Below are 18,444 nucleotides of genomic sequence, written 5' to 3' on the forward strand. Positions count from 1 at the left end.
ACTTATAACATGTTTGGCAGTATGTGGAAATTAACATTTACATTTATGGAGCATATTGCTTGCTCACAACAACCTAGTGAGATTGTAGGTATTATTATTCCCGTTTCACTGATAACTAGGAAATAGATCATAAAGGTTAAGTGACTTGTTCAATCATGGCAGAAGGACAGCTCCAAACCGTTTCTCTGAATTTAAGCCTAGGGTACTTTTCACTAGCCTAACATTGATTCCAATAAACAAGATGTGTTCTGTCAGTTGTAAGACACTATATTCAAAGGCATATGAAATCATATATGCATACACTCCACATATATATTCATTCTTTTTTATTATAGGTTAAATCCTATTACAATGAAGATTTCTGTCAAAAGTATCCTATAATTTATACCACAATACACACAAAATGGATGTTTGGATTGAATAAGAAATTTCATGCCACAAAAATAATTCAAAGAGATTAAGATTGGGTACTTCTCATAACTATGGCTAGTAGAAAAGTTTTAACAAAACAAGGAAGGAGGCAGTCTCCCAAAAATGAATAATTTCTGTCACATGAATTTGAAAGCTTTTTTTTTTTCCTTATTTTTGGCAAGGCAATAGGGATTAAGCGACTTGCCCAGAGTCTGTGTATACAACTAGTAAGTGTTAAATGTCTCAAGTCAAATTTGAATTCAGGTCCTCCTGACTCCAGGGCCAGTGCTTTAGTCACTGCGCCATCTAGTGGTCCTAAAACTTTTGAAAAAACAAAATGAATACTACTAAGATTAGAGGTGAAGAGTTGAGTGAGAAAAATCTTTGCATTAAATATCTCTGATAACGAATGTGAACTATCTGCATTTTTGTTTTTCTTCCCGGGTTATTTATACCTTCTGAATCCAATTCTCCCTGTGCAACAAGAGAACTGTTCGGTTCTGCAAACATATATTTTATCTAGGATATACTGCAACATATCCAACATATATAGGACTGCTTGCCATCTAGGGGAGGGGGGTGGAGGGAGGGAGGGGAAAAATTGGAACAGAAACGAGTGCAAGGGATAATGTTGTAAAAAAATTACCCTGGCATGGATTCTGTCAATATAAAGTAATTATTAAATAAAAATTAAAAAAAAACAAAAAACAAACAAAAAATATCTCTGATAAAGATCTGAAAATCTAATATTTATGGGATATAACTATAGATAAAATAAATATAGATAAAATATTCCCAATGGATAATTAGTAAAAGGATGTGGACAGCTGTCAGAAGAATTACAACTTTCTAATAACCAAAAGATTGTTCCAGATCACTAATAAATAAGTGAAATGAAGATCAAAACAAGGCTGAAGTTTTACTTTACACATAGCAAATTGATAAAAATGACAAAAGATGGAAATAGTGAATGCTGGAAAAGCTAAGGAAAGAAAGGCATATTAACAAACTCTTGATGGAACATATGATCATTCTGGAAAGCATTTCAGTATATATACATGTATGCATGGATAGGTGTGTGTGTGTTTTTAAGTGACTAAAATGTTCATATCTAGAGATTCCACTGCTAGATACATATCCTAAGGAAGTAAAAACCAGAAATAAAGATCTCACATACACTAACATATTCCGTAGTAGCAAAGAGCTAAAAAAATAAAAATAAAAAGATGCCCATCATTTAAAATATATCTAAACAAATTACAACATATGAATATAATGGAATATTACTGTGCCATAATAATGATGAAAATAGGGATTTCAGAAAACTCTGGAAAGACTGATATGATGTGACAGAATCAAACAGGACAACTTGATACACAATAACTACAACAGGGTAAATGAAAAGAACAAAGCAATGGAATGGAATGGTAGATAATTCAAATGGACAAGAATCTTAGCTCTAGAAAGAAGATCATGTATCTCACTTCTTTTCAGAAATGAAAGACTAAGGGCACGACTTGTTACATATACCATTAGATTTAGTTGAGTTTTTGCTAAGTTTTGCAGAGCAAGCTTTTTTTTCCTCTTTATTTTAAATTTTTTTGTTATGATGAATAGCTCACTGGATAGGTGAGGAGGGAAGAATATATTAAGAAAGGAAGATAATTTTTTTAGAAAAATCCCAAAGAGATCATAAAAAAGGGAAAAGAACCCACATGTGCAAAAATGTTTGTAGCAGCCCTTTGCGTGGTGGCAAGGAACTGGAAACTGGCTGGATACCCATTATTGGGGAATGGTATATGTTATGGTATATGAATGTTATGGAATATTATTGTTCTATAAGAAACGATCAGCAGAATGATTTTAGAGAAGCCTGGAACTGATTACATGAACTGATTCTAAGTGAAATGAGCAGAACCAGGAGATCATTGTACACAGTAACAAGATTATGTGATGATCAACTCTGATGGACTTGGCTCTTTTCAACAATGAGGTGATTTAAGACAATTCCAATTGATTTGTGTTGGAGAGAGCCATCTACACCCAGAGAGAGGACTGTGGGGACTGAATGTGGACCACAACATAGTATTTTCACCTTTTTTGTTAGCTCAGGTTTTTTTGCTTTTTCATTTTTTTTCTTCTTGATCTGATTTTTCTTGTGAACACAATAAATGGGGAAGTATATTTAGAAGAATTGCACATGTTTTAACATAGATTACTTGCTGTATAGGGAGTGTGGAGAAGGGAGAGAGGAAAATTGGGAAAATAAGATTTTGCAAGGGTGAATGTTGAAAACTATCCATGTTTTGAAAATAAAAAACTTGAAAAAAAAAAAAGAGAAATGAATGGCAGATTGATTTCAGAAAAGCCTAGAAAGACTTACATGAACTGATGCTGAAGTGAGCAGAACAGAACACTCTACACAGTAAAAGCAAGATTATCTGATGATCAATATAATTGACTTAGCATTTCTTGGTAATCCATTGATCCAAGATAATTCTAATAGACTTGGGATGTAAAATGCCATTCACATCCATAGAAAGAACTACAGAGACTGAATACAGGTCAAAGCATACTATTTTCATCTTTTGTTGTTGTTTGTTGCAGTAATGGACCAATATAGCATATTTATGTGATTTTGTGGGTTTTCTCCAGATGCTTTTGTCAGCCTCTGTATAAGAGCAAAGGTGGCAAGAAAATAGTAGGAATGATCCAAGGTTGAGTCTTAGCACTTAATGTATGATAAGGGGGCATTTGTGAGGGATGGCAACATAAAGAAAACATGACTCTCCTTGTGGCTCAGGTTGGGGTGGAAGCAGAAGACATGTGAACTGCCTAAGTTGAGGAACTGTGAGGTTATGTTGTTTGATGGAGCATCAATATGTGTGCTGCCAGTAGAAGGCCAGGAATTGAGAAAAAACAGATTGTGAATCAGGCTCTGCACTCCCTGATGAAAGACAAGAAATGTCCTGGAGGTGTGCAGATATCATCAACCATCAGTCAGCACGTTTTAATTAAGACCCACTATGGGCAAGGCTTTACGATGGAAAATACAAACTATTCTATCAACATGTTGATGAAGGAAAAAGGTGTGTTTTGAAAACTTACTTTGTTGTCAGAACTTTCATTCCTTGAGGTAAAAATAACACATGGAAGCCTGCTTGTATAACGTGGGCCACACAAGACATGTACAGATATACCCAGCCTGCTTCTGACCAGCCCCACGGTCCGTCCAGCATCTGGGCCCACTGGGGGCCCCCAGTGCCCTGGCTGGCCCAGTGCTAACAGGTCTTGTCCTCTGTATGACCGAAGATCCAGAGGGTCCCTTAGGCCTCCCTTGAAGAATGGCAGCAGGGTAGGGGGAGAAGCAGCTTCTGATTGGCTCTCTTCCTTGGGCTCTCCAAGTGGCCCTGAGTAACTGTGTCATTTTCAGTGATGGGTACAGAGGGGCTGGCCCCGTCTGTCATCATGGTCATGATACTCAGAGAACTGCTAAAGCAGGAAACTCAATTAAGCCTGAGCCCAGATTGTGGCTCTCTGTTAATTTTTATGTTTCTTAAGTAGGTGATTGAACATTAATCTCGATATAAAAGTAGCCAGACTTGGAGTTGAGAGGTCCAGGAGTATATCAGGAGAGGCTGACTAGCAGCCAGGGACAACCTGTAAAAGGGTGACTGGAGTTGTGTGGACAGAACAGAAGCAAGAGGAAATATGGCCATACCCTCCCACAGTCTCACAAACTGCTTTATTTCCTACTGGGTGATTAAGTACCATTCTCTTTTGAGGGTGATTGTTGTTGTTCAGTGGTACCGGATTCTTCACGATCCCATTTGGGGTTTTCTTCTCAGATACCATTTCCTTCTCTAGCTCATTTTACAGATGAAGAAACTGAGGCAAATAGAGTCAAGTGACTTGCCCAGAGACACCCAGCGAGAAAGTGTCTAAGATTTGAATTCATGAAGATGAGTCTTCCTAACTCTATCCTGTGTGCTACCTAGCAGCCCTCTTTTGAGAATTATAATAGTAGTTATAAAGTTGTAATTTTTGTAGGAATTTTATGAGTTAAAAAATTAGAAAAATAGAATCTAACTTCCCTTATTAGACTCTCTCATTAGAGGCTAGATTCTCCCAGGACTGAACCTGTTTCAGACCACCTACATAGGTCCATAGATCAGAGGAATCCCTCAGTGGAGAAAGAAGTAGGTGGAGTACTTCATCTCCTTGGGCTTAGAAATAATTTCTTAATGTTAGAATTAACATTCTAACAGGATGTCAGAAAAGGAGAAGTTACAGTAGGCAAATATTTATATTAGGTAGTACTAAATATAACCCAAAAATATCCAATGTGACGGAATCTTGGATTAGGAGAGACCACAATTAGGAAGAAAAGGAAGGTACAGATGCACTGAGTCAGGAAGGGAAAGAAAATTGGTTGGTGGGGGGGGGGAACCTAACAAGCAGACTTGGTGTGGAACAAAATTGACTGATCAATTAATCTGGTCCCCAACAGGTCAGCCTTTTCTAACAACATCATTGTTCCCAGTGTAGCAAAAAGCCAAGATTACCCTTTTAAAACGAATTGCCCCTTATCACTCCCAAAAGGCTAATCAAATTTATTTTAAGAGCTTGAAGTATGTGTAATTTGAGAAAAAAAAAACACGCTTTTTGAGCAGTCTGCATTCGAGTACTAAAACGTAACTATAGACAAATCCCTGTGTCTCTTCATTTGTACATGATAATTTCTGGACTATGAGCCTCACAATCTCATGTTGTGAAGAAAACAATTTATAAACAGTGGTTTGCTATACCAATTTAGGCTAGTCATATTATACATGTAAGGAAGTTCAAAATCTGCAAAATGGAAATAATCATGTCCATGATGCTATGAAGTGGCTGCTAAGAAGTTCTTTGCAAACCTTCAGATCTGACTTATATAAGTATCAGTTATTGTAAGGTAAACTTGAATTCTTATTCACTACTTCTTAGTAGTAGTGATAGCAAGCTATCGTAAATAGATGATGGCTGGCTCCTCAAATAATAAATGGTCAAAGAATATGAACAAGGATATGAAAACAAAAGTTTTCAGAAAAAGAAACCTACCAATAGTCACATGAAAAAAGTGTTCTAAATCACTGCTGATTAGAGAAATGCAAATTAAAACAACTTTGAATTACTACCTCACAACTATCAGATTGGCTAACATGACAGAAAAGGAAAATGACAAATACTGAAGAGGATATGGAAAAATAAGGGACACTAATACACTGTTGGTGCATTCTGTTGTGAGTTGTGAACTAGTCTAACCATTCTCCAGAACAATTTGGAACTATGTCAAAAGGGCTACAAAACTGTACAAGCCCTTTGATCCAGAAACATTATTAGGTCTATAGCCAAAGAGATCAAAGAAAAAGAATGAAGACTTAATGTACAAAAATATTTACAGCAGCTCTTGTTGTGGTGGCAAAGAATTGGAAATTGAAAAGCTGCCCATCACTTGGGGAATGGCTGCACAAATTGTGGCAAGATTGTGATGCAACACCACTTGCTATAAGAAATTATAGAAGGTCTGGCTTTAGAAAAATATGGTAAGACTTATGTGAACTGATGCAAATCAAGTGAGGAGATCAATCTCCACAGCAACAACAATATTGTAATGATAATCGACTGTAGAGATTTAGCTATTTTATGATCAATATATTGATCGACAACAAATCCAAAATACTCATGATGAAAAAATGCTATCCACCTCAAGAGAGAGAGAGAACTGATGAACTCTGAGTATAGCCTGACGCATATTTTCCCCTTCAAAATATGGTTAATGTAAAAATGTTTTGCAAGACTTCATATGAATAAAGGATAACTTTTTTTTAACCTTTTCAATGGATGAGGAAGGGTGGAGGGAGGAGAAAATTTAGAACTGGAAAAACAAAGGACAACAATTGTCCTTTGGGCTCTGAGTCAATATAACATAAGTTCAAATCCTGACATACATTTAGGAGTTATATGACCATAGGCAAGTAATTTAATCATTCTGAGACTCAGTTTCCTTATCTATAAAATGAGAGATTAGCCATGATGGTTTCTGAGTTCCTTTCTAGTTCTAAAACTATAATTTTATGGTAAGAACTAGAAATAAAGTGTTTATAAATTATAGTTAAGTATATGTAATAGACTATCACTGTGCTATTAAAAAAAAAAATGACCATGAGAATTCACAGAAGCACGGGAAGACTTCTATGAACTGATGCAAAATAATATCCACAATAGGTATAATGTAGATAATGATTAAATTTGTCTTTTAAAAAAAAAGTATGAGAAAATGGATCTTCCTCTCTGCTCTGAAGATAGGAGACTAAAGATGTGCTGAAATATTACATACACCATGGTATATCATCCTTGGACCAGATTTTACCATGTCCCAGGTACCTTTTTCTACCTTTTCCTTTGTGAGATTCCCTCGGGGGCAGAGACAATCTTTTTCATCTCTCTCTACCCAGTACTTAGCACAAGGTTTTGTGAATTGTAGGCATTTAATAAATGGTTATTGACTAATCACTATTGTTGCATATTTTTGCTGAATTTCTTACTTTTCCTTCTCTCATTCTTTTATAACTTTCTTTTTTTTTTTGGAGAAATAGTCCTGGGCAGAGGTCATTTTTCTTCCTGTCCTGGGAGTGACTGAAACTATTGTGAATTTTAAATTCTACATGCAATTCCTACCCTCCAGAGAGCTCATGAACTGGATCCTGAGGTGGTAGCAGGGGCAGTTAGTTGGATGTTGGCTGTGAAGTTACTTTTCTAAATTCTATTGAATTAGTTCTGATATTTTTTTTTCCAGCTAGATAAATTGTATTAATCTAATTGCTGTTGATCTATATGGTGCCTCATTTGCAGAGTGGGGTGGGGGTGGGGGGAACTGCAGTAAGAACAGTGTTTTGACATTGGTATAGAGAGATATAGAGATGTCCAATTCAGTCCTGGTACTCTGATGTACTTTCTTCTGCCTAGGGCTCAAATCAATTATTAATCATCTTTACAAACTCCCCAAAAAGCAGTTTTCCTAATGATCTCAGGCTAAAACAGGTCACAGAACATTCTGCGGGCTAGGGTAAGGCTGGCTGGCCTAGTGAGTCATCTACCTCTCTCCCACATCCTTTCCCCAGGCAGATCCAGAGGAAGTTCTAACCAGGACAGAGACATGGGTGGTGGCCAGGGAGTGGGGGCAGCCTAGGAAGAAAACAGAAGGTCTGGCTAGACCTGTGTTGGCACTCACATTCCAGAAGTGAGGGCCAGAGAAGGCAGTGGATTTTTTTTCCCTTTTGGTTTTACTTCTCACCTCCAAATTAGCAAAGAAAGACAAAATTTTGTCACAAGGGATGTTGCAGGTAGAAAGGGGAAAAAACACAGATGCAAAGGAAGGTGACCTAAAAATAAGAAGTATCATTAAAGTCTATAAAAGGACCCCTGCCATGTGCAAAGATGTTTGTAGCGGCTCTTTTTGTGGTGACAAAGAATTGGAAAATGAGTAGATGTCCATCAATTGGGGAATGGCTGGATAAGTTGTGGTATATGAAGGTAACAGAATATTATGGTTGTACAAAAAAATGCTGATTTTAGAAAGGCCTGAAAAAATTTATATGAATCGATGCTGAGCGAAACAAGCAGAACCAGGAATACATTGTACACAGTAGTAGCAAGATTGTGTGATGATTAACTATGAAAAGATTTGGTTCTTCTCAGTAGTTCAGTGATCCAAAGCAATCTCAATAAACTTTGGATAGAAAATGTCATCTGCATCCAGAAAAAGAACTACGGAGATTGAATGTAAGTCAACTCATTCTATGTTCTCTTCTTTTTTCTGTTTTTTCCCTCTCCTATCATTTTCCCCTTTTATTCCGATTTTTTCTCCAAATATGATTCATAAAGCAATGTATACAAAATAAATAATTTTTAAAAAGTATCAATAAGATATTGGCTCTTTTTAAAAGTGTTTTTTCCCCTCAATTGGATGAAAAGTTAGATTATCATCTCCCCTCTACATCTACACCCCTGCCTGACTTCAATCCCAGGGAGCAAGATACCTTGCCTTCCCGCCCCACCCCCACCCCTCACCCAGCTTTTTTGCCTCCTTCTGTGTGTTGTTTCAGCTCTTTGGAGTGTAAGCTCCTCGAGGGCAGGAGCTGTCTTATGATTAATTGTATCTATTGCACTAGTTGGTGTAGTGCCTGATTATCTAAGTCCCAATCTCTCATTTAAGGGGGCCTGAGAAGTTAAGCTAGGACGCTGTTATAAGACCTTTTTCCTCATAACTTCTGAACTAGGCAATGGAGGTTTATTTTATTCCTTTTTCTAAGTCTCTCTATGGCTAGCGCTGTTTCAGTTTTCTTTTTGTCTTTCCATTGCTGGCCGGAGAATAGCTTCCATTTTCTTAGTTAAGAAGCGGTATCTTCAGCTGAGAGGGCGGAGGGAGAAAGGGAACGGCCTAAGGAGGGAAGAGGTTTGGAATTACCTTTTACGAGTGGGATGGGGCTCAGGGAAGGCCCACGAGTCTTGGGGTCTAAAGAGTTACAAAGAGTTAGCTCTTTGACCTCAGCTTCCCTGTAAGGGGGGGGGGTCGCTCTACCAGAGGTAGAATGGGGGCGCTACCGCAGCACCACCTGAGGGGGAAATGGCAGCTACTGCCCCTCTTCTGCCTTCTCACCCCCACCACCAGGAAGGTCGGGGTCCCTTCCGGCTCCGGAACCTCCGGGGGAGACCTCTGACCTCACAGAAACTGCAGCCCTCCGCCCTTCTCTCTCACCGCTCCAGGCAAGGAGCCCAGGGTCACGTGGGAGAGCGCGGGAATCACGCCTCGTGCGCCCTTACCCTGCAAAGCGCTCCAACGGCCTCTAGAAGGAGAGAGAGGACTCTGCACAGCATTGTGCAGCGCGGACCTCCCTGGGAAACGTAGTCCCCGGATAACTCAGGCTATCGGCCAAACTTGGACTACAACTCCCGTCACGCCCCGCGAGGCCGACATGTAAATAGAGATTATGGTCCGTATCTCCAACATCCCCAAACGGTTAATACCGTTTGACAATGTCTTGAGTCCAACGAAAGCGTCTTAAACCCCCCCCCCCCAAACTTCGCAGCTCTCCAGTGGCGTTGTGAGCGAGTGGACCTCGTCCGAATCACGGAGCAGGCCAGGGAAGCCTTAGGGTGGTGTATCGAATCTGCCGCAGCAGAACGTCTGGCGGAAGTGCTGGTGTGGACTCTGCCGTAGAGGAAGGGGAGGCCCGAAGGCCAGTCCGGGGCAGCGGTGACCATGGCGGCGGCAAGCCGGGCTCCCAGCTCTCAGGGCACGGCGCCCGAGGCCGCTGCCGACGCCCCCCTCCAGTACAGTCTGCTCCTGCAGCACCTGGTGGGGGACAAGCGGCAGCCGCGGCTCCTGGAGCCCGGCGTCCTGGGCGGAATTCCGAGCCCAGCCAAGAGTGAGGAGCAGAAGATGATTGAGACGGCCATGGAGAGCTGCGCCTTCAAAGCCGCCCTGGCCTGCGTCGGGGGTGAGCCCCTTGACCTCCCCGGGCCTGGCGGCGAGGGGGGGGGGGCTGGCAGCCTCGCCCCCATAGGGCCGGGGTCCTCAGTTGGTTCCTAATAAATGCTGCAGCGTTAGGATCTGGCCGAGCACTCGGGTGACCTTCGCCACGTCTCCTTCCCCCCTACAGAATATATCCCAAGCAATCGCTTCCGGGGGGGAGAGCGTTAGGGAGCCGAGCTGGGGGTCCGAGGTCGCTCCGCAAAGCCTGGAAGGCGGATGAGGCGAAGCGGAGCTGGGGCCCCCGGCGTCAGTGCCCGGGAGAGCTGAGCAGGCGAGCGGTAGGAGGCGGGCTAGGAAGCCTTGGTCAACGGGGCGGCCTGGGAGCAGGGAGAAGGCGGGCCTGGGCGCCCCCCGCAGAACCCTCCGGCGTTAGAGCCGAGGAACCCGGGGCTGCCCCGAGGAGCCTCTTGGAGTTTTAGAAGCATCGTCTTACTAAGGAAATGTATGATATCGAAGTAGCATTATTCAAGCTTTTTTTGGTTTGGAAAAAGCCTTCACTGATCTTGAGTCCCTGAACTAGACCAGGGCTTCTCAATCTGGGATTTAGGACAGGTTTCTAGAAGTTGGGTGGGGGAAAAAACACACCTTTATTTTCACTTCTAAGTGAAATGTACTTTGGGCTCTTCAAAAACTATTCTGATAAAAGTCCGTAGATTTCACAGACTCCTTAAAGGTTCATGACTTCAAAACATGCTACAGTTTCTTGATCTCGACTAGACTCGCTTTATTGATGAAAGCCTGAGGGGCAGGGATATTGTCAAACAATAAGTAGCCGAGCCAGAATCGAAAGTCAGGTAATCTTGTCCTTGTCGTTAACCAGTGTGGTTTCCATGACACTATTACCATATTCCTCGGGCCCTAATTGGAAAGGCAAGAAATTACCTGAAAAGCTGCTATTAAAAGGCCCTGTGTGACATGACCAGTACAGATTAGAAGTGTGCTGGGAGTTCAGAGGAACGTAGTCACTGTAACAGGTGGGCAGGAGAAGCCTGGGGTGGAGTGGGAGGCGTGGGGAAGCACTGAGCAAAGGGACAAGGTCTGGAAAAGGGGAAGAGATGAACTCGGAGAGGAAATAATGAGGGCTGCCATTTTCAGCATTTTACATATATTATCTCCTCTAAGCCTTTTATAACAAGAGTTTTCATCCCCACTTTACAAATGAGGAAACTGAGACCTGGAGAAGTTAAATGATTTAAAACATGGTTATGTGAGCAGGATGCGGACCTTGATATTCCTGGCTTTAAATATTCAGTATCATGCTTCCTCTCAAGCAAAATCAAGACTTTCGAGGGGTTTCTGGACCTGATTATGATGGGTTTTGAGCTTAAATCGTGTGGATTTTATTCTGTAGAATGTTATGAATGGGGGGAAGGGAAGAGGATACATAATATTTTAGATTCTTCTGATCGTAGCTTGCCCATTACCAGATTCCTATGAGCTTGAGGAACCGTTTCAGGACTTAACTGTCAGGTTATGTGGCAGATTTTAGAATTAGCTGTTTCATGTGCTTATAATCTCTCATCCAGGTTTGGGAGCCAAGAACCCTTTTGTAACATAGTATAGAGATTTTTCATCTCGTACACTTGCCAGCATGTCTCACTGTGTTTAGTGATCATTGGAGAGCCCATGATCATCTTTCTCACTCATCCTCTGTGAGATGTAATCCCAAACAGCTTCTACTTAGCCTGTCCTGTCTATGGACACTTTCCACTGCTGGCAGAGGTCATTTTGTAGTCTTGAATTACTATAGGGGACTTTACGAAGTAACAATTTTTCTTTTTATTTATTTAGGATTCGTCTTGGGAGGAGCATTTGGGGTATTCACTGCTGGCATTGATACGAATGTGGGCTTTGACCCAAAGGATCCATACCGAACACCAACTGCAAGAGAAGTTCTTAAAGATATGGGACAGAGAGGACTGTCTTATGCCAAAAATTTTGCCATTGTTGGGGCCATATTTTCCTGTACGGAGTGTCTGGTGGAATCAGTAAGTGATGGCTTTTTGAAAGATTTTGGTTTGTGGACATTAGCCTTTAGTATCGCTTCCTAATACAGATTGTCTGGAGCTCATGTGCTGGAAAAGCTTTTAGAGACTAAAAATTTTAGCAGCATAGCTATTTCCCATTGCTCTGGACAGGCTGCCCTTTAGCAAGACATCAAGAGCTAGCTTTTTAATCACATACCTATATTGCTGTTTTTCCTCTTTGTGAGGCTAGAAACTGGCCTTCTTTTCCATGTGAAAGTTATAAGATTATTATTTCAATTAAATTTCCTATATCAGGATAGTTAGGATGAGAGATTTTGGCATCCTTAACTGCTCTGCATTTTCTGTGTCATGTTGCCCTGGTGCTTAATACTTGTCTTGAGTTTGCAACTCAAATTTTAAAAAAGTGAAAGTTAAGAATTAGTTTTTATATATAATTGGAAAAGAACTTAAATATTTGAAAAAATGAATCATTTTTGAAAAAGATGGGATTCTTGTTAGTGGGGAAAATGAATTCACCAACTAGAAACCTGAGATTTCTTTCTTTTTTTTTTTTTTTTTTTTAAGATTCACAAGAATTTTTTAAATGAACTGCTATCAAGTAATGTTACACCCCTTGAATTTTTATTCCTATTACATTCTATACATTGACAATTGGTTTTTGAAGCCATGTAGAATTTTATATTATTCCTAATTTAACTTTATTTTGTTAAATTTAGCTCATTGGTCTAGCCTGCAAAATCTTTTTGGATCCCTGAATTTTATCCAATACTATTAGGTTTTTTTTTAATTATTATTTTTTTTAATTTAAATTTTATTTTATTTAATAATAACTTTGTATTGACAGAATCCAGGATAATTTTTTACCCCATTATCCCTTGCACTCGCTTATGTTTCGTTTTTTCCCCTCCCTCCCTCCACCCCCCCTCCCCAAGATGGCAAGCAGTCCTATATATGTTAAATATGTTGCAGTATATCCTAGATACAATACATATTTGCAGAACCGAACAGTTCTCCCGCTGTACAGGGAGAATTGGATTCAGAAGGTAAAAATAACTCGGGAAGAAAATCAAAAATGCAAATAGTTCACATTCATTTCCCAGTGTTCCTTCTTTGGGTGTAGCTGTTTCTGTCCATCATTTATCCATTGAAACTCAGTTAGGTCTCTTTGTCATACTGAGATTTATTTCTTAATCATTTTGTTTGCTGTGTTTCTGTGATACTGACCTGTATTTCTCAAATCCCACAGTATCGGGGAAAATCTGACTGGAAGAACAGTGTCCTCAGTGGCTGCATCACTGGAGGAGCCATTGGCTTTAGAGGTCAGTGAACAGCTCTTGTGGGAGTGTTCTTTGTGACTATGGGCATCTTTTCCTAAGGCTGATGTTCCCAAGGGCAGCCTGGACATGTGTGGACACTAGATGACCATTATCTCCTTATGGCTGCAATTTGTGCAGTTGTTGTTTATGTTGATCATGTGTGATCACGTGTGAATGTTGATGTGTGGTGCTTCAGTGTTATGGAGCATAGAGAAAAGAGGAAAGGATTTAGGATTCTATCTTCTATCACTCTTTGGCAAATCTCTGGGCCTCAGTGTTTTTCCGAATGTAAGAAATAGGGGTTGGACTTTTCTAGTTCTAAAATCTGTGATTGTGAGGTCTGCGAAAGAATTTAGAGATGAGGAAGAATCTCTTGCTAGTGAGCACTCACTGGAATAGTTCTACTGAAATTAATTCCACCATTGGGAATTTTATCTAGGGTTCTTTCTTTTTCTTTCATATTAAAAAAAGAATCATTTCCCACCATACTACTGCATTCTCCTTAAATGAATTGTCCCTTCTGAAAAACATAAACTTGAGCAAAATCTGATCAGCAAAACAGCCACGTCACATGATAGACTATGTAACACTCTACACTGTGGTCCCCCACCTCTCTCCTGAATGGAAGGAAGAGATGTTTGTCCTGTTTCCTCTGGGACCAAGACAGATTTTTGAATAAGTAAATATTGGAATATTTACTACAGAAAGACCTTTCCACCCTGACTCAGCCAATCTTCAGTCTTATTCCTGTGGTCTCATCAAATTGCCTTGATACTGTTCTTCATATATCTCTGCCCTCTCTGGGCTTTGCCCCACCTTCTCCCATGCCTGGAATGCCCTGGAACCCCTCTTCAAGTCTCAGCTACCATATGCCATCTTCTGGAGGAGGCCTTTGCTGATCTTTCCCTTCTAAATCACTGGCAGATAGAAATGTTTGGGATGGAAGGCGGGTGTGTGGTGCTGTGGTGTCCAGATTGAAAAAGGGCCCTCTCGTTTGTCCCGGTGAATTGTGTGTTTTAGTTTTAAAGTATAATGTTATCAGTGTTTACAAAGATGTATGTGTCTATTTGCATTGTTAAATATTTCTCAGTTACGTTTTTATCTGGTTCAGGCCCACAGGTTAGACACTCTCAGAGAACAGACGGTTTGAACTAGAGAGCCCCGAGTTGTCTGGGGAGGCTGCATTGTAGAAATCACCTTGTGGGGGAGGGTGCCAGCCTGCTGGGATTGGGTGTGGCCCCTGGCATATGCCCCTGTGGGCAGGTCCACTTGAGGGCAAAGGCATTTAGTCTCTGTATCTCTGCCTGGCCCGTAGGAAGTGTTCATTAAGGCCTGGTGATGGTTTGGTTGTTCACCTCTTTGGATCTGTCATGTGGAAAATAAGGGGATTGATTAGTTGATCTCTCAGTTCCCTTTCAGCTCTGAATCCTTGATCCTAGGATGGGATTTTACTGTTTTCAACTTATTGTTTGTATATTAATCTCTTGGTTCTGTTCTTAGAACTTAGAATTAATTCATTACCACTGAATTGCTCACATTGGCTCTTTTTTGTGATATAATACTTTTGTATTACAGTCTCACACTGTACTCTGCTCAGCTATTCCTCATTGAGCATCTGTATTTGTAGGTTTTTTGCTACCAAAAAAGGTGCTGCTATGAAATCTTGGCATATGTGGGAGGGGAAAGTCCTGCTTGGGGGTGGGGAAGAGAGACTGTGTGCATATGTCCCAGCACTTGGTTTGCTGGGGCAAAAGGTAGTGATTTTTCTTGCATAATTACAAAATGTTTTCTGATGTGGTGGGAATCAGCTGTCGCTCCCCCAGCAGCCTATTAAAGTGCCTGTGTCTTCATGGCCTCTCCAGCACTGACTGTGGCCAATCGGATGTGCATGTGAGGTCAAACTCTAGGTTTTTTTTTTTTTTTGGAAAGGCTATTTAATTCCTCTCAGCCTTGTGATTCTGCACTCTTTATTGTGGGCCACCGGCCCTCTTTGGATCCTTTGAAGCGTTCTGGGAGGCAGTTTCGGTTACCTGCCTGTTGCTCAGGTCCCCTGTGCAGGCAGAATCCTGGTGCTGTATTTGGCTGTTTAAACATTTCATATTATAATTCCCCCTCCGTTAACATAAAAGTTACTTTGTCATCAAGCTGCCATCCATTGGTCAAGTTCCACAGAGGCAGCAGGGCCCATCAGGGCTCTAGCCACCATCACTTCCTGGCTTGGCCAGAGCCCAAAGCTCCTTTTCTGTTTGTCTGTGATTGTTGAAAGCTTTGTTATTATTCCTCTTGCCCTTGTGCCTTAAACAACAGTTGTGTTTGATAGCAGAGCGGTAGAGCTGGCTGTTCCTCGGCTGAATCTTCTCCGGCCTTTGCTCTTGCCTTGGAGCAAATTGGCTGCCTTCCACCTGCTTTTTTTTTTTTTTTTAAATAACTTTTTATTGACAGAACCCATGCCAGGGTAATTTTTTACAGCATTATCCCTTGCATTCACTTCTGTTCCGATTTTTTCCTTCCCTCCCTCCCCCACCCCAGATGGCAAGCAGTCCTATACATGTTAAATAGGTTACAGTATATCCTAGATACAATATGTGTGTGCAGAACCGAACAGTTCTCTTGTTGCACAGGGAGAATTGGATTCAGAAGATAAAAATAACCCGGGAGGAAAAACAAAAATGCAAATAGTTTACATTCGTTTCCCAGTGTTCTTTCTTTGGGTGTAGCTGCTTCTGTCCATCATTGATCAATTGAAACTGAGTTAGATCTTCTCTTTATCGAAGAGATCCACTTCCATCAGAATACATCCTCATACAGTATCGTTGTTGAGGTATATAATGATCTCCTGGTTCTGCTCATTTCACTTAGCATCAGTTCATGTAAGTCTCGCCAGTCCTCTCTGTATTCATCCTGCTGGTCATTCCTTACAGAACAATAATATTCCATAACATTCATATACCACAATTTACCCAGCCATTCTCCAATTGATGGGCATCCATTCATATTCCAGATTTTAGCCACTACAAACAGAGCTGCCACAAACATTTTGGCACATACAGGTCCCTTTCCTTTCTTTAGTATCTCTTTGGGGTATAAGCCCAGTAGAAACACTGCTGGATCAAAGGGTATGCACAGTTTGATAACTTTTTGAGCATAGTTCCAAATTGCTCTCCAGAATGGCTGGATGTGTTCACAGTTCCACCAACAATGTATCAGTGTCCCTGTTTCCCCACATCCCCTCCAACATTCCGCATTATCTTTCCCTGTCATTCTAGCCAATCCGACAGGTGTTCCACCCGCTTTTAATTGCGCCTCAGGAATTTGTTCTGTAAACAGAGTCCAGTGACAGGTTCTCTGCTCTCCTTGTCCCAAGGCTGAGGCTCCCCAGGCTCCTGTTTTAAAGCACCTTTTGCCAGGGAACTGAACTGATGAAGGCCATGGACGGGTGGCTAGGGGCTGCCAGGGGCTCCATTGTCTGCGGCCTCTCTGGCTTCTGGAATCTGTGGGCATGTTGTGGGGTGGTTGGGGTGTATGTGTGTGTGTGTGTGAGTGTGAGAGAGAGAGAGTGTGTGTGTGTGTGTGGTTCTCCAGCTAGGCCTTACTCTGACATCTCTTCCCTCTTGGTTTTGCAGCTGGCTTAAAGGCCGGGGCCATCGGCTGTGGAGGCTTTGCTGCTTTTTCTGCCGCCATTGATTATTATTTACGATGAGAGGAGCTTCTCCTGGGGGAGAGCCCAGCACCCCACAGGGCCATGCAGTGCAGGAGGCCGCCTTCAAGGACTTTGTCTGCACCGGGCGTCTGAAAGCTCTCCTTAAGTGGTGGGCGACACTAGTGGGCTGTTGGCCCCCGCCACCCCAACTTCCTGAGTAGCTCCACTGGGCTGTTCCCAGGGGCCGGCAACTCTCAGGATGATTCCTAGTCCTCGGACTCTATGAGAGCTTGCTGGAGAGGAATGCCACAGAATGGCCCCTTCGAAAAGATCAGGAACCATTTGATGACTTCAAAAAGTTATGAATTCTTAGTGCAACTGTCCAGCCTGCCTTTATTACACTGGAAAGGGATGTTCTTTACTATCCTATGTTGGGATATTCTCCAATCCCCTTATTTGAGGGAAGGGGGAGGAGGGTGTAGGGAACAAAGTAAAAGTTACTTGTTCCTTCTAGCCTGTTCTCTGGCTAAAGAATGGTTCCATCCTGTTGGCCACCACCAGGCCATCCTTACTGTGGAAATTGTATATTTAAATACAGTTCGAAAAGACAAATTTGACAGTCTTTTCTCTTTTGTCCAACTCTCCCCAATCAGGGCTCAGGTGCCTGTCATGTGATCCCAAAGGAAAGGAGGTGGGAAATTCTGGCCGAAATTAGGCTCGCGGGTGCCCACGGGGATGTGTCTGTTGTTGGAGAACACTGTAAACATTCTCACTGAGTGTCTTCTTGTGACTCATGGAATCCTCTATGACTAATGAAGAAACCCAAACCTTTTGGCTTGCTGACAGGCGTGTTTCCAGTTGGCTGAGGGGAACTAGCTCGGTGTTCTTATTCCCTGACATTGGCTTAAGGAGATGGGTATGACTTCTCACCACTAGTGACTGAATCCTCTCATCCCTCAGTGCTTCTAATGGGAAGTTGTTGAGAGGGCGTTCTTTCCTACCCATTCTCCAGGATCAGTCTCAGCTTTGACTGAGTCCAGAGCAGCCAAATATAACCAGTGGCTACTGACTTTGCTTCCATACTGCTGTATTTGGCAGAATGTGTTTGTTTTATACCTGAGACTTATCTCAGACCAATTTGGTGCACAGATGACTGTCAGGGAAAAAAAAGCCCTTAGACTTACAGTAAAAAGGGGGAGGAAGGTCAGGAGGACCTGAGTTCAAATCTGGCCTCAGACACTTAACATTTCCTGGTTGTGTGACTCTGGGCAAGTCACTCAACCCCAGTTACCTCAGCAAAACAAAAAAGGGGGAGAAGAAGGAGGGAAGTAGTTGTCTGGCAAGAGATGATACTCCATTATGTCAAGTTTGAGCTGTTCTGTGTCCTAAAGCAAATTTGAAATCTGTGTGCCCGCTCACCATCGTATTAATTTATAAAACATTTTAAATTTGGAACAAAAGTTTTTGTAAGAGTCAATGTTGAAAAGTTTTCCATGCATATGTTTTGAAAGT

At 41.6% G+C, this 18,444-nt stretch overlaps 1 protein-coding gene across 1 annotated transcript; it reads left to right on the forward strand.

The window, feature by feature from the left end:
- Positions 1-9,682: 9,682 nt before the first annotated feature.
- TIMM22 (translocase of inner mitochondrial membrane 22) lies at positions 9,683-17,544 on the forward strand. Its single transcript, XM_051992225.1, has 4 exons — positions 9,683-9,953; positions 11,780-11,976; positions 13,223-13,295; positions 16,916-17,544. Exons 1-4 carry the CDS (start codon positions 9,716-9,718, stop codon positions 16,990-16,992), a joined length of 585 nt encoding a protein of 194 aa, XP_051848185.1. The 5' UTR covers positions 9,683-9,715; the 3' UTR covers positions 16,993-17,544.
- The last annotated feature ends 900 nt before the right edge of the window (positions 17,545-18,444 follow it).

This window comes from Antechinus flavipes, chromosome 4 (assembly GCF_016432865.1).
Source record: "Antechinus flavipes isolate AdamAnt ecotype Samford, QLD, Australia chromosome 4, AdamAnt_v2, whole genome shotgun sequence".
Classification (NCBI taxonomy): Eukaryota; Metazoa; Chordata; class Mammalia; order Dasyuromorphia; family Dasyuridae; genus Antechinus; species Antechinus flavipes.

Coding starts and splice junctions, on each gene's coding strand:
- TIMM22 (XM_051992225.1), top strand. CDS start 9,716: ATGGCGGCGGCAAGCCGGGCTCCCAGCTCTCAGGGCACGGCGCCCGAG. Junction 9,954..11,779: donor CGCCCTGGCCTGCGTCGGGG/GTGAGCCCCTTG, acceptor TTATTTATTTAG/GATTCGTCTTGGGAGGAGCA. Junction 13,296..16,915: donor AGGAGCCATTGGCTTTAGAG/GTCAGTGAACAG, acceptor TTGGTTTTGCAG/CTGGCTTAAAGGCCGGGGCC.